The following is a 15,900-nucleotide window of genomic DNA, read 5'->3' as shown; positions in this document are numbered from 1 at the left end:
TCATCCAAAATCACCCAAAAAAGTCAAAGTATAGCATGCTGTCTAAAATCAGTCAAAAAAGTCATAGTACAGTATGTCATCGAAAAATCAATCAAAAATTCATACTATAGTATGTTGTCCAAAATCACGCAAAAAAGTCATAGGAGTAGTATGTTGTCCAAAATCACCCAAAAAAGTCATAGTGTAGTATGTCGTCCAAAATCTGTCAAAAAAGTCATAGTGTAGTATGTCGTCCAAAATCACCCAAAAAAGTCATAGTATAGTATGTCGTCCAAAATCAGTCAAAAAAGTCATAGTATAGTATGTTGTCCAAAATCTGTCAAAGAATTTCAACATTTGACAAAAAAGTGAAATTGTGTAAATTATAAGTCATTTTTAAGTCATTAAAAACAGAAAAACAAGCGCTGTAAAAACATTTAAATAAAACGTATCATAAGACGTCTAAACATGAAATATCGTATAATAAGTAAATTACACTGTTTAAAAGTTAAAAAAAATCATTGAAAAAGAAAAAACATAGAATAAGATGTCAAAAACAGTATAATACGAAACCAAAATGTACGATGTTTGTATAATCACATGTTACAACATTTGGAAAAAACAGTATAAGAAAACTATTGTGTTTAAGTCTTTAAAACAAACACAGTTTTTTAAAAACTGTATAATACTACATTAAGTATAAAGAGATCTCAAATTCTTTTAAATGTAACACATGTTATAATAATGTCAACATTTTTAACAAAAGTCAAAAATAACACTACATGAGACACTGTAAAAACATCAGAAAAACATGGTTTTTATTTTTGTATTTTTTCTCTGTTGCTGAATCAAATCCAGGCAGCTTTTTATGGACACATGATCAATGATTCATACACACAGTCATTCAACATTAATAACAACAGAGAGGACGAGACATATGTCCAAATAAAGACACGGGCAGTTCTGTCCCGGACACATTTACAGTGCACATACGGCTACACCACAGGGACAAACTACATTAGTGAGACTTTAACTGAAAAGAAAGTGACGTTTGTAAACCACTCACAAAATCAGTGATTTTAAACATCACAACACACAGGAGTTGTTGATCCACTGCTGCCTCCATCATTAACTTCAAATGTCTTATTTTGCCAATTCAGCATTTCATATCCTGTGTTCAGGTTTACCTCAGTGACACAAAGTGACCACACGAGGCAGCAGTAGACCAGCAGCTCCTGTGTCCCTGCGAGCTAATATACTTTATTAATCATTTGACCCATCCTAGAATGAGTAATGCCCGGGGAGCAATGGGGGTTGGGTACCTTGGTCAGGGGTACCCCAGCCCTTTTGACCTGGTGGGGACTTGAACCGGCGACCAGCCAAGTTCCCTTTCCACTTGGCCACAGGCTGCCCAAATATGAGGTTTGGTGTGGGTGAGTGGTTTCCAAACTTCACTTTCCTGTTGGAAAAGTCCAGTTTGTTTTCTTTTAAACATCCTGACAAAAGCAGGTTTAATAATCACATAACATCAATATAATGTTTATGTTTTCATCTAAATCGTCCCAAACCTGCATTGAACTGTACGACAGTATCTCAGAGCTTTTACTTTATTCTCGCCATCAGATGGAGATTCAGCTTTGATGAAAGCATGTTAAATAAAACATGCAGCGATTATTATTATCTACACAGAGGCTGGAGGAGAGAGGACACACAGGACACACTGTGAGACGGTATAAGATGTTTACTTTGACAACAAAAACACACAAACTGCATCTGATGTTACAGAATTGACTTATTAAATTTACATTTAAATATTCATTCTCTTATTGCAGCTAAAAACAAAGCTACATAGAAATGAAAAACTGCCAACAAATACCCAAACATGCCAGCAAAACTGTAATAAAATGTAGTGTAATATGTTATTTTTTACAGTGTTTGTGAGAAAAAACGTGATCAAACTGAACACAATTAGAGAGAAATATAGATGCTACACCAGCTAACTGCTATCTTTGTGACTCTGTTTAAAAGGCAAAGGTCAGACTCGTTACTCCAAGTACAGATTAGCGGGGACGCTTTCCTCCAGCGGTGTGTCCGGATAAGTGAACACTTCGATGGTTTTCTGTAACAACAGAGCAAAAAATATTTAAAATGAGAACAAACACAGACATTAAACCGCCAACGTCTCAGGACGTCTCACCGCCTCGCTGCTCAGTGATTCCTCTCTGGGCGTCGTGAGCAGGAACTGGAAGAGATTGTATTTCTGGAACAAACTGCAAACAACGACGAGGAGAGAAACACGCACAGATGAGACGATTCGGCTACAGAGCCGTGTGGTTAAAAAAAAGGAAACCTAGAAACATAAATATGATCTGGGACCTGGTTTTGAAGTAACTCGTGAGTTCTTTGGCGTCTTCTACGTCCAGAAGTGGAGAAGAATCGTCCTCCATCGGGTTCTGGCAGGCGGGAGCTAACGCCTTAGCAAACTCCCCCAGGTTCTCCACCATACACATATGTTTGTCTGCAAGAAAAGACAACGACAAAAGACATAGCTGGCTAGGTAACATGTTAAGCTATCAGAAAGGTCGGTAGCTAGCTAGGATCAGTAGGTAGAGAGGTTACTAGTTAGCCAGTTAGAGCAGTCGGTAGACAGTCAGTTAGTAGCAACAATGAAGAGCTACTCACCCCCTAGGAGGACAGATAGATAGCTAACTAACTAACTAGGGTCAGTAGGTAAAAAGGTAGCTAGTTAGCTAGCGAGAGCAGTAGGTAGGTAGACAGGTTGGCAGATTGGCAGCCAGGACAATTGGTAGGTAACTAGGTTGGTCGGTGGCTAAGTTGAAGGGCAGGTAAGTAGCTACATACAGCAGCTAGGCAGGTATGTAGGTGCTAGGTAGATAGCTGGGTATCTCAGTAAGCAGGTGGTTAGGTAGATTAGTAATTAGGTAGGTAGACAGATTTGTTTCTTATTGGTAGGTAATTAGTTGGTTATCTAGCTAGATCAGTAAGAAGCAACAAGGAGGAGCTACTAGGCCTCTATGAGAGCTAACTAGCTTGGGTCAGTAGGTAAATCAATAGCTTGTGAGCAGTAGCATAGCAGTAGGTAAGTAGAGTGTGTAGTTAGCTAGGTCAGTTGGTAGGTTGCTAAGTAGAACGGTGGGAAGTTAGCTAGATATTGAGGTCAGTAGGCAGATAAGGTAGCAAGGTTTAAAATCAGTGGTTACAAAAGTTAGTAGTTAGCTAGGAAAATTGGTAGGTAGTTAGCCTGGTAGATCAGTAAGTAGCTAACTACTAGGAGGAGCTAGCCGGAGAGCTAGGTCAGTGGGCAGGAAAGGTCGTCCGTCAGTTTGTAAACAGTAGGCAGATACTTTGGTCGTTAGCTAACTAGCTGGTCTGTCGTTAGCGGACCTCGTATGTTCTCCAGCAGCGTCTGTAGCAGAGCCACGGAGAACGACGTCTGCGTGGGACTGAAGTTTGATTCCTTTGCCCAACTGAAGACAGAGCTGTAGAAATCCAGCAGTGCGGCTTCTCTCATGCACGTGTCGGGATTCTGGAGGTCGAGGATCTGCTTCAGTTCCCTGCACCGTTCACACACACGCACACGCACACACACGCACGCACACACAGATTATCAGAGGGGAGTGTCAAATCATCATTTGCTTGTTTATATCGTGGATAAATAAAGGATTTAAACTCACGTCTCTAGCTCGTCTTTGTTGCACTGCTGCAGCTCCGCGACGCTTCGACACGGCGGTGATTCATAATTCCACTGAATAAACGTCGCCTCTTTCTAAACAACAACAACAACAACAGTCACTTCACAGTCACATGACCTCGTTTACAGTCATCATCATCATCGTCATCATCACCTGGAGTTTTGCATCTTTTCCTTTCAGCTGCTTCTTTCTTTTATTACGTCCAGCTGCACCCGGCATTTTATTCTTATAATAATAACAGAAACAATAGTTTCCTTTAAAAACTCAAGTTATTAAAGTGCCACAAAAATTAAAGACAAACTGTTCTGTTACGTTATTTATAAGGAAAGTATAATAAAAGGAATTTAAATACATGATAAAAAGACAAAAGGACGAAAGATAAAGACGACGTCGTCCTTTTATGTTGCTTTAACAAAAGGAAACAGCATGAAAAACTCACGTTTTCTGCCTAAAATACTTCTTTTCTCTGCGTCTTTTGAACAAATCATTTGTGGATTTATGGGACCAAAGGCACTGGGATGTTTAGATATTGATTATTTTCTTTATATTTTCAATTCATTTTTAAATAATGAATTTAAAATTTAAATTGATGATTAAAACTGTAAATGTTTAAAAAACTGAACAAAAATGTAATCTAATGTCAGTGAAGGTTTAGCAGCAGGTGTCCGCCATTTTAGCTTCGTTTTTATTTATTAACGTTTGTTTTCAATCAAAACCCGTGACGAGGTCAAAGGAAACAGTGGTTAGTGTTTAGGAAACGACTTAAGACGCTTCCACCGAAGTCACCGCGGCAGTCACGTGACGTCATCACACGCACACACATATACACACACGTGTGATCGATTATTACCTGTTGATGTTCATCGTCTTTCACGTTCAGCTGCTCCTTCTTCTCACGCCGCGTCACTCCGGCCGCCATGTTTGTTGTCGGCGACTGTGGTTGTCATAGCAATGTGCTTTTATTTTGAAGGTATAATGATTTTTGATTCCGGGCTTTTATTTTTAATTATCTCGTAATTAACATTATTTTGTAGCCTTACATACTGTTTGCCATAGCAACATGCTTTTATTTTGAAGGTATACTGATATTTGTTGTTATTTATCTCTTAATTAACACATTTATTGATTACATTTATTGATTATTCATGATCAGATGTCTTTAGGAGACACTTTTTTGTTATGTCCATTTACTTTTACAAAATTCTTATTTGTTCAACATTTCTCAATCTCCAGATTTTGCCAATAAAACTACAGTGGCCTTCACAGACCAGAAAAGATGTGTGTTTTGCCTTTAATAATTATTTACCCTTTACTGATGTTCCTTGTGACCCTTAATGTAAAGTTAGAAACAAACGTTTAGTATCTGAACCTGAAAAACAATTATTATTATTAGTTAAAACATAAATTAACAGTAAGTGACTGTTTATTACAGAATTTACTAACTGTTAAATCATTTACCTTTATTTAAATTGCACCGTTCAAAAAACACAAAGGACATAATGTACTAATAAATGAATACATTTAAAAATATAGTAATGAAAGAGCTTCATAGTCAGGTTTTGTTTTTTAAATATGTGAGAAATGAAAATCAAAAAAAAACTATGTAATAAAGAGCAAAACGAAAAGTATGTGTTAAAGACAAATAGAACACACGATTATGTGTTCATAATTTATGCTAATACATATTTTTTTCTTAAAATACTACTAAGAATTTCATCATTCACAAAAATGGAACCATGACTCAGCCGTTTATCACAGTAGATCTTTATTTATAGTGCAGTATTATAAAATGACAGTAGGAGGACGGGGGGGACGATTAAAGCTGTCGCACCACTGGTACACAACGACACATCACATGACCACGGTCGTCTCCTGTGGTTGGATGATCACATCAAAGCTACGTCACACTGGGTAAAAAATGTGTTTTAACGTGCGACACGAGACGTTTAATGATCGTTTCTGTGGCGACAAAAACTGTTTAAATGAGCGGAATGTTCTGCGAAATATTGTGAATCAGAAGTTGTTTTTTTCCGAAAAGAAAAACATGATTAAAAGTTTAATACCATCATTAGTGTTGTTTTAGATAGAGAACATTGCGAGTTTTTTACTGATATTTTCTAAAATGGCGGCAAGCATCAGAGTTAGTTTTTATCCCCTTTTATATTCTATATAATACTCACTCGCTAGCTGGTGTAGCACATGGTGTTCCCATGAAAATGCTAATTCACAATGACAAAAACGCTCTCCGACTGCTAACCAGCTAGCTGCCGAACCAGCTATTAGCTGCTGGGTGTAATTAAACTAGATCAGTGTGATAGCGCCTTCCATTTACTGTATATTGGAAGCTGAAAGTCGGAACTGACAGTGACGTCACCTCCGAGTTGACCGTGTTCTAGGACATGGACACAAACATCTCAGGATAGCAACATTTAGCAGTACCAGTTTTATGACGTGTGGAAATAAGACTTCCAACTACAAGACATCAAATATCAATTGAAGAATTGGTGTGGTGATTGAAACATTGTGAAAAGATCAAAAAAAAAAGATCGTAAGTGTTATGCTCTGACTATGTAGCTTTACCGTTAGCAAGTCAAGTAGTAAAACACGCGGTCTCATGAAAACTAAAGCGCTAACCTCTTCCCGTTTTGGTTTTTGCTAAAACAGACTTGTAAATCTCATGTTGTTTTTTTCTGCGAAATTTCAGTCACAGTAAGAGCATGACTTAAGGGGAGGCTACATGAAATGCTAATTTTTCTCCAGTCATTTATTTGCTAACATTAACTTCATAACGACGAGGAGTCAGAAACCCTCGTACCACTTCATGAGATAGAAATTTTTGAAACATAATCACGGCTAAAAGGGGGGGGAGGCTCTTTGACGTAAAGTTTGCTGATGATTTTCAAAAAACCTGAGTAAGAGTTTGCTCGATGCTACGACGTTGTCTCGTCACAGTGAAAACAGGCGCGTGGTTTTGGCACTGCACAAAGCTTGTGCTCTTACTTTGTTAGCACGTCGCACTTTTTCTCTTTTGAATGGAGGTAATTTACATGTTAGTGCAACTTTAGTCTGGCAGCATTTACAAGACGTGTCAATATAAAACAAATCCTCTTTATCAATATCATTAGTCAACTATTCTGCAAGGGTGGATCCATAACAAATATATATATATATATATACATATACATATATATGTATATATACATATGTGTGTGTATATTTATATATATATATATATATATATCGCAAACACACCACATGTGAATGAACCTACTCATGCACTGTTTCACACATAAAAACACACACATGCTCACACTGAGTCAAATCTGTGCAACTCAAATTTGAGATAGAAACAGATTTTAAGCAAAAAAAAGAAAGGGGCAATGAGTAGAAAAAAAAGCTAAATCAACCAGTAGGGGGCAGCATTTGACAGATGATTTATACATGAGAAAGCGCAACTAGGGATGCACAATATTATCAATATTCGCCAATATTGGCTTTAAAATGTATTATCGGATATCGGCAAGCGCGGCAAGATCCCCTGACATGACTAAAACAATAGGCTGCCACCTCTTGGCTTCTATGCTAGTGCCCTCTACAGCTCTTTTTTTATACTCTTATAAACTTTATATCTATATCTTGTTACATGAGAATGAAAAATATTGAAATGTATCTGTACTCGTCCGAAGCACTCAAGATAAATGGGAAAAGTCAAATATCGTGCATCCCTAAGCGTGAGCCATGAATATTTGGTCTTTGTCTTGCATTAAAAAGTGGAAATGGAGGCGTGTCTTCTTTCCCAGTCTCACTTCATGCTAATGCTTTTGCTCAAAATCTAATAATTCAACTTTTGTGAAACTGGTTGTTGGTAAAATTGAAAATACAAAGTCCTGCAAAATGCTGGTCCACTGCATCAGCGATACTACAATTTGTCACATTGATACTTTTTTTGGTCGTATTTCATTTGGATTTCTGACACTGGAACGTTCTATATGACAGAAAAGAACCACAATAAGTTGCCATTGTACAAAATTACTTACATATTTCTCTTTTAAAACGGATCAACCCGTGTATTTAAAGGAGCATTCAGTGACACTTCCTCTTTGCATAAGACTTCAGGTCCACATGGATCTTGGACAACCTTTTGGTTCGAGTCCAAACCTTTTATGTTTGCCCATTAAAGAATCAGTTCGTGTTTAAAGGACAAATTTTGGGTAACATCTCTACTGTGGTTGGAAAACTTGCAAATCTTGGACAAGGACAGTAGAGGTCTTATCAGGTCTTACCCTGTGAAGATCATCTTTGTATTTGACCTGCTTGTACATGAACTGTTGGAGGTTGAGTTCTTCACAGTTGCCCTTTAGTTGCCACAGTGCGCTTACTGTTGCCAATTCGCAGTCACCTTTCTCTGACATGGTCAGGATCTTCTTGGTTGTTACTGGAATCTATCTAACATGGACCTGAACCCTTACGAGTCTAGGCTTGGTTTTTGGTCTGGACATGTGAAGACCACTTGGTGGAAGACTGTGTAGCATAGGATGCAGGTAGAACATACAAACTCGACAAAATTAAAGAAGGTAAGATCTTGTGGGGTCCAACGGCATCTTTTTTGCTGAGATGTAACTACCGAGGTTCTGCGCCCACAAAGCAAGCCATACAACACTGACTGTAACTTTAAACTGCATGGAGTAAAGAATTTAGCCAGCGTTAATTAAACCTTTATATTCCTCATAAAACGGACTCAAAACACACAAAGATAATTTTGTCATAAAAGGTTCTGACAGGTCCTCAGGAAACAAGGCCCAGATGGAAGATCAACCTGGGGTTTAAGGGCAAAGGTTGTGAAAACCACTTAACACTAAAGAAGAACTTTGAGGGCTGCTGTAGAGACCGGGACATACAAGCATTAGAAAACTATACAGTGGTTTCATTTTTCCAACGGCCAGTCCGTACATTTCTTGAGGCTTCCAAACCAAACAGGTTGTCTTCCTGCAGACTCCTGTTTCTACCAATGGTTCCTCGTAGGTTGACGCCGCCGTGCCGCCGAGGCAGAGTGTTTCTCGGGAACCCTTTCTGCTCCGCACTGACACAGATATCATCCTTCTCTTTGTCAGCTGTCTTTGATGCGCAGCTGTAAGCATCACGGTCTTGGTGATACTGGAGATTGAAGGGATCAGGTTTGTCGCAGAAGCAGCTCATGGTGGAGGAAGGATCAGCTGAGCTGTACATGTGCCACTGGCAGGTGTGGACCCCATGGGAAGGCAAGAGGAGGCTGTGACAGGAACTGATGCTGTCATGCATGTTGTGTGCATGGCTGTGGCCGGAAGGCATTGAGTCTTGTGCGCTGTGGCAGGAGGTCTGGCGTTGTAAGGTGTGGCAGGAGGCTAGCTGTTTATCCAAGTGAGGGCTGGGGCAGGGAAGCTGGAGTTCTGGGTGTGGGCTGTTTGAGCCTTCGTGGTGGTGTGCAGGACTGTCCAGGTGGGAGCTTTGCATACTCCCATCCACACTGGTGGAAATCATTTGAGAGCGAAAGTCCTGGAGGCAAGGACGAGGGCGGTTGAAGGAGTGTGACTTTGTTCTGTTAATAAGGCAGCTCTGGAGAGGCAGAACGGGACGGGGGAGTTCGTCAGGCAGTGACTGTGGGCGTGGTGAGGGCATTGGGTCCGCGAGAGGCGAGACGGGACTCATCACAGCCACACAGCATGGACCCGTATGGTTGGGTGTGGGGCTTTGGGGAGATGACGTCATTTTGTTGTAGGAACTCTGCAAAAGGTGAGGAGAGAGCTGCTTTCCTGAGTATGTAGAGTTCAGGTGGCAGTGGGGCTGGTGGACCAACTGCATCTGACTCTGTCCACCGACATCTCCATCCTCTGTTTTGGGCTTTGACGGGCAACAAGCCCACCAGCGGTGCCACACGTCGTCCCGTTTGGCACAGTGCTGGATCAGAAGAAATAGTCCTAGAGTGACACAAAAAGCCCCATACAGGCAGCTGAAGATCATATCCAGGAAATGCCCCAGTGAAACTGCCAGTCCTCCTAAAGCCCAGGTAGCTAAGAAGAGGAAAAGAGTGAAGGCTGTGGCACGGAGCTGAGATTTAAACGAGTGCTCATTGGCCAGCACTGAAACACCTGTAGAAAATGGAGGACAGTCCCCAACTGATCCTGAGGCTGCACCAGCATCTATGTGACAGTGATGGTTTGAGTCACTGGACGATAACTGCTGCTGCTCTTCGCTCAGAACGCGCAGTTCGTACTTCCTCTCCGGGTGGCGCTTCAGCTGGACGTAGGTACACAGGAAGTACACGGACATGACCAAGACCAGAAGAGCCATCGGGGCGTAGAAACCTCCCAGACTTGGTTCCCATGCCATCCAGCAACTGGAAAAGATGGACATAGAAACGTAAACAATTATTGCATTTGCATTTGTCACAGCTGTCGTTCAGAAACAACGTGTACTTACTACAGAGCACCGTCCCTGCTGCCATAGTTATCCAGACCAAGTGTGGCAGTAACGCCAACAATTATGAGAGGGATTCCATCACTGACCAGATAAAATCTGCAAAAAAAGGCAAAAATGTAAAGTGAATTAAACTATATATTAGAATGTTTGTGTTGCTATTATTAGCCTTGTCCCAAAGCTCTGAAACGGCTAGCATAAATGTTTGTGACCAGATCAAACAATATCATCCTGATTTTAGCTGGAACTCGACGATGTAAAAAGCCTCAGGCCACTGATGGGCGGATCTGATTAGCAGAGCAGTGTCTGTCCTGGCAGATTACTTAGCAAGAGTTGCTGAAGTGGTGGTGTGGTGTCCAACATTTTTGGGTGCACAAAACATCACCAACGAGGATGTGAAGGGTTTGAGCTGAACACATGAACAAGATTTGCTTGGCTATCATCTGCTGGAATGGTGTTGGTGTGATGAGTTTACCCGAGAATGGTTGGTTTGCTGCTGCTCTGGGCCGGACCGTTCCTGTCCTGGGCCCGTAGCGGGTCTTTGGACACATCTTTGCAGATGTTTCTGGCAGTGAACATCAGCCACAGCATCGTCGACAAAGAAGCATAGTGCAGCACAATGCCAACCTGTAACATGGATTTACATTTTTAAATGACGCCTGTACCAGTTTTGTGTCTCTATTTATAAAAAAGTATAACCTCTTGGTTTATAAAATAAAAAAATAAAAAAACGTACAATCTGACACACAAATGGAAGGTTGATCTGATTGATGCCTCCAGCAAAAACTCCAAACGTGAGTCCCGTGTGAAAGAGGAAGTTGAGGAGGATGTGCCAGCCGTTCCTGCTGATGCGGATCACGCTGCAAACAGAGTCACGGGTTAGTACGATGTCGGATCAACGTACATGTACGTATTAAGTCAATGAATATGGTTTAATATAGTTTAGGCCGTGGAAACATATGTCCATGTTTGGACAATAAAGGATATCTACTTACCTACCCATCTACCAACTACCTACCTCCCTACCTACTATCTATCTACCGACCCATCTATTGACTACCAACCTACCTACCAATTATCTACCTACCTACTATATATTTACCTACCCATCTACCTACCTACCTATCTAGCAAACTACCAATTATCGACCTACCAACTATCTACTTAACTTACCTACCCATCTAACAATAACCCTTTGACATGTGACCATATTGTGGACAGACGGACTTTAAAAACGCGCAGTGACCCTTTGACAAACCTGTGGTGGACGATGTAGGTCATGATGGAGACGAGCAGACAGAGCAGCATGACCGCGGTGCAGGCGTAAACCACTGGATGCAGGTAATCTCCAGGGTACGGTGGGAAAGACAACACTCTCTTCAAATCCTGCACAACCACAAACAAACACACGGTTTAACGCTCACGCTCCAGGGGGCGACATTACCACCTTTTACTCAGTGTTTACTAAATCTGGTTTAAGTCACTCCTAGACTGAAATGGGTTCCAGAACTTTTACGAGTAATTACAGTACGAACAATTACATACTTCTTTTCAGCCTGGGCCAACTAGAGTCTTTCGATTTAGCCGAGGCTTAGCGCTCTGGCGTTAGCCAGGCGTCTCTCCCAGAAAGCTAAAGCAAGCACGTTTGTCGACACGTTCGCTCTGAATACGTCATCCCGATCACTGGTTTGTCGGACTGTGTACAGAGGCTCTTGAAAGTTCTTAAAATACTGTGAGTGAGTACTCCATGGACAGGTGTTTAGCTCACGGTCAGGATTTCTGCAGAAGATACAGGGCTGGAAATGTTCTTTATCACGATATATACCATTCTTATATGAAAAGGTTATTGGACATCACGTTAGCTTTGACTTAGCTCTTTAGTTTGTTCTTCAGGAAAGTGGTTAGTGAGCGGGCCGCTGTTGGAGGTGGAGCCAATGTCTGTTGAATATCGAAAATGAAACTAACGTCACCGCAGTTTTCCTTTTGACTCGCTCTCACTTCTGGCACGTTGGCGTCGGTGCGCGCAGCTGCGTTAATGAAAACATTAACACATGTGGCACCCCCTGCTTGTCACATGACGTGGCTGCAGCTATTCCAGCCACACGATCTATCCAAGTTCTATCGAGTGTGTCTTGTTTTTATATATCAAGGAAAAGTTCTATCGCGATATACTGTATATCATTAGCGTATTATCGCCCAGCCCTAAGAGGACTCTGGTTGCACAAGCCCCTCCCCTCCCTAAAAACCATACGAGTAAAACTTTGATTTAGATGAGAAAAGTCTCAAGACTTGTGACCCGTTTAAAGTTTCAACCACGTCTCTACGTTAAAGTTTGCAAGTTTTGTCGCCATGGTTATTTGAATGGCACGCACACGAAACCGCATGTTTTGATACCGCGAGTTTCGAGTAACTCCTCCTCCACTGCTCTAATAATAAACCTGACATTATTGTGAATAAAGAGATGATTTGAGCTGAGAGTTGCTGAACTGTGAGTCAAACAAACACGAGTTCGGATGACTGAGCAGTGGACGACTCACTCCGAGAAGAGGAGGAGGAGGAATGAAATGACTCATATCTACAGTAGAAGTGATGTGTGTCTCCAGGACAGCTCAAACAGTCCACGTCTCCGTCTCTCTCGTCTTTGCATAATTCAAGCTGCAGAATCCTGTGGAGGCAGAAATCACGAGTGAACCCGGGCTCAGGCTTCACCGCCGCTTGTGTGTGTGTGTGTGTTTGCGAGGCCTCGTATTTTCGAGACACTGTCATGTCCTTTCTCCTCTCATCTGTGTCTCCGCGGGACAGCAGGCTCCCTCATCACGTTCCACTGAACATCCCCGGCGATTGGACGGAGCATGACTGATTAAATCCTACTGCAGATCCTGTGAAATGCAATGAAATGGAAAAAAAAAAAATCCGCCCCACACAAACACACACACACACACACACGAGGAAGCAGAGCCGTGTCTTTATCCCACATGAACGGCCGCGTACCATTTAGTTTTTATGTTTCTTTGACTCGTTCATGAAGAGGATTTGAGTTTTTATGGCGTCACAGAGATAAAGTTTATTCAAATATCATCACACGTGATTTCTGTGGATTTAACTCAAGCTACATTTGTTTCACCAGTTTGGAAATTATTTATTCAACCGAGTACTATAAATAATATATATGTTTACTAACGCTATTATATATGGTGACATGAGACGAGATCTGGTCTTAGACTTTCGTCAAATCATGACAAAATATCTGTGATGACTTTTCCTGTTTTTTTAAACGCTGTTGCATTGATAATCATCACATTTATTATTTTTAATAAATGTGTAAAATACACTAAATATATATGTATATGTATATATACATATATATATTAAAAGTACAAAATTATATTTAGAAATTTAATTGTAAACCTAATTTTTTGTGCTGTATCAGAATTTTACCATATTTAGAGTCGATTTGGAACACAGTGAAAGTGGGATTTTAATCTGATTTCAAACACCTACGTAATCTGAATACGTCCACTGAAATAATTTGCGAGTGTGTTCACAAAATAATTGGATTACAATAAATCACATAATCTGATTAAGACGCCTGAATTCATCTAAATTATGCAAACAAAAAATACATAGTATTTAATATAAAATATAGTCTGATTGCACCTACTGAAGTAAAGTCATCTGATTTCACCCATAGTAGTCTGATGCACTAGAGTAATCTGATTATGTATACTAAAATAACTGAATTAGATCAACTCAACTAACCTGATTAAAACCACTGAATTAATCTGAAAAAACAGTCTGATTGCACACGCTGAGGTAATCTGATTTCAACTGCCTCAGTAATCTGAATACATTCCCCATAATGATCTGATTATGTTCACAGAAACAGTCTGATTACACCTGCTGGTGGAGTAATCTGATTACATTCAAGTAATCTGGTTACACCAACTGAAGTCATGTGACTGTTTCTAAATATTCTTCATATTTGGGATAAAATTGTTGCGACTTTACGAGAACTCGCGCTAATGTCGGTAAATTTTGATTTGAATCCACATTAACTTTATTTATTCTCGTTTACCGGAATGTTTGGTTGTCGACAGAGAGTATGAATGTAAAAAAAATGGACAAATTTTTTTTCGGTTGCAAAATGAACTAAAATTTGGTAATAATTTTGTAAAAAAGTAAGTTGTCGTCAGAACTCGATAGCGTGCTCCGGATAACATCTGTAACATTTGATTTGAATTCGCTTTAACTTCTATTTATCTGGTTTTTTTCTCTCTCAGCTTCAATGAAGCAAAAACACAATGTGCTCACAAACACAACTGATAAAATAAAAAAAACAACCAAGACAAACTTACCATGAGCTTTAGTGGAGTTACACTGCTGTCTGTCTCTCTGGTGCCCCCTGTTGACCCCGCTAACCCGCGCCCTGCAGAGGCTCCATGAAGAAAAGACGTGTTTTTTTTTCAGTCGGATTAACAGGGTTGTTTTTTTTTTTAAGGTTCCGGATGATCGGATCACAGGAGCCCGGTGCTCTGTGTTCAGCGGAGTGACGGCCAGACACGGTGTCCCGGTGCCGCCGCCTCCTCCTCCTCCATCATCTTCCTCTTCATCGTCAGTTCTCCAGCTGTAGGCGACGACGCACGTGCGTGGGCGGCGGGAAACATCACGGACTCTCACGGTTCGCGCGCGCGCGTGCGTGCTGACGCAGCAGCTCCTCCTCTGTGGATGAGTGGATGATGATGGATGGATGAGGATGAAGGAGCTCTCTCCTCCTCCTCAGCTCCTCTGATCCGATCTCGTCCTCATCATCAGACTGACGACGAACCCGCCTGTGGCGTAGAGAAAGTGGGCGGAGAAAAAACGAGTCCACCGAGGGGAAGAGGGCGGAGCATGTGTGAGGATGTGACGGTAGCCATGGGAACAAATGTTGTGTTTAGATTTAAACAAACTTCACAATTCACTGATTCAAAAACTAAAGAATTTACTAACAATAAACCACACGTTTCAAACGTGTGGTCCGCGGCCCACATCCAGTCCATCAAGTTACCGGTAACGGACGTTGAATACACAGAGCCGGAACCAGGGTGGGGGTAACAAGGGGGCTCAGGGCCCCCGTTTGTTTATTATAAACGAACTAAAATTAAGAAATATCACGATTTCCAACTCAGGAACCCCAAGTTCTGACCTCTGACCTCTGATGTAAATGGAACGAAACAAACTCTACTTTGTTTTTTTTTTATTTACTATTTGGCTAATGTGGCTAACTTCACATTAAGGCTCACATGAAATGTTAATAAAGTTAATTTATGCTTAAGTAATGTTTATTTACTGCTATTAAACACAGATGAAGTGACACCTTTGCAGTGACTTAAAGCTTTAATTAACCGTCAGTTTAACGATTATTAAGGACATTAACAGTCGCTTCTATTCAGACCCTTGAATTAATGCCTTTAAACATTAATTAACTATTGAATAGAATAAAATGGAAATTAATAAATTAATAAAAAACAATGCAGTTAAATTATGATAAAAGTTGTTCACAAAAACAAGAAATAAAATTTTTTTTTAACTATTTTAAAAAAGTGTATAAATACATGAAAAATGATAACAAACCTGAATGACAAGGAAAAATAGTTAATGTTAATATTAAAATATTAATGTCCTGCCCTTCCCAACACAGCGGCCTCCTTTTCTTCCTCTTCCACAGCCACAGGCCTGAACCTCTTCAGCAGCACAGAAGTCAAACATCATTATG

The 15,900-nt window shown here is 40.6% G+C and overlaps 2 protein-coding genes across 3 annotated transcripts; both read right to left on the bottom strand.

The window, feature by feature from the left end:
• Positions 1–1,705: 1,705 nt before the first annotated feature.
• On the bottom strand, positions 1,706–4,626 carry cabcoco1 (ciliary associated calcium binding coiled-coil 1). The gene is made up of 6 exons (XM_044013364.1): positions 4,543–4,626; positions 3,675–3,766; positions 3,385–3,554; positions 2,356–2,497; positions 2,177–2,249; positions 1,706–2,098 (listed from the first exon to the last, which is right to left on the bottom strand). Exons 1-6 carry the CDS (start codon positions 4,609–4,611, stop codon positions 2,024–2,026), a joined length of 621 nt encoding a protein of 206 aa, XP_043869299.1. The 5' UTR covers positions 4,612–4,626; the 3' UTR covers positions 1,706–2,023.
• An 814-nt stretch (positions 4,627–5,440) lies between these two features.
• Positions 5,441–14,872, bottom strand: adgra1a (adhesion G protein-coupled receptor A1a). Of its 2 annotated transcripts, none has more exons than XM_044014705.1 (6): positions 14,501–14,872; positions 11,404–12,810; positions 10,882–11,005; positions 10,621–10,772; positions 10,149–10,244; positions 5,441–10,065 (listed from the first exon to the last, which is right to left on the bottom strand). In XM_044014705.1, the coding sequence occupies exons 2-6, from the start codon at positions 11,451–11,453 to the stop codon at positions 8,604–8,606; spliced, it is 1,884 nt and encodes a 627-aa protein (XP_043870640.1). In that variant the 5' UTR covers positions 11,454–12,810; positions 14,501–14,872; the 3' UTR covers positions 5,441–8,603. The 2 variants fall into 2 exon arrangements, with proteins under 2 accessions (XP_043870640.1, XP_043870639.1); XM_044014704.1 differs by having other exon boundaries at positions 11,404–11,531.
• Between the last annotated feature and the right edge of the window lie 1,028 nt (positions 14,873–15,900).

Source organism: Solea senegalensis, linkage group LG18, assembly GCF_019176455.1.
Source record: "Solea senegalensis isolate Sse05_10M linkage group LG18, IFAPA_SoseM_1, whole genome shotgun sequence".
Taxonomy (NCBI): Eukaryota; Metazoa; Chordata; class Actinopteri; order Pleuronectiformes; family Soleidae; genus Solea; species Solea senegalensis.
This window is presented reverse-complemented; position numbering and strand designations above follow the sequence as displayed.

Coding starts and splice junctions, on each gene's coding strand:
- cabcoco1 (XM_044013364.1), bottom strand. CDS start 4,611: ATGGCGGCCGGAGTGACGCGGCGTGAGAAGAAGGAGCAGCTGAACGTG. Junction 2,250..2,355: donor ACGAGTTACTTCAAAACCAG/GTCCCAGATCAT, acceptor CGTTGTTTGCAG/TTTGTTCCAGAAATACAATC. Junction 2,099..2,176: donor AATCACTGAGCAGCGAGGCG/GTGAGACGTCCT, acceptor CTGTTGTTACAG/AAAACCATCGAAGTGTTCAC.
- adgra1a (XM_044014704.1), bottom strand. Junction 10,773..10,881: donor TTCCATTTGTGTGTCAGATT/GTACGTTTTTTT, acceptor TCCATGTTACAG/GTTGGCATTGTGCTGCACTA. Junction 10,245..10,620: donor AGCAAACCAACCATTCTCGG/GTAAACTCATCA, acceptor CTTTTTTTGCAG/ATTTTATCTGGTCAGTGATG.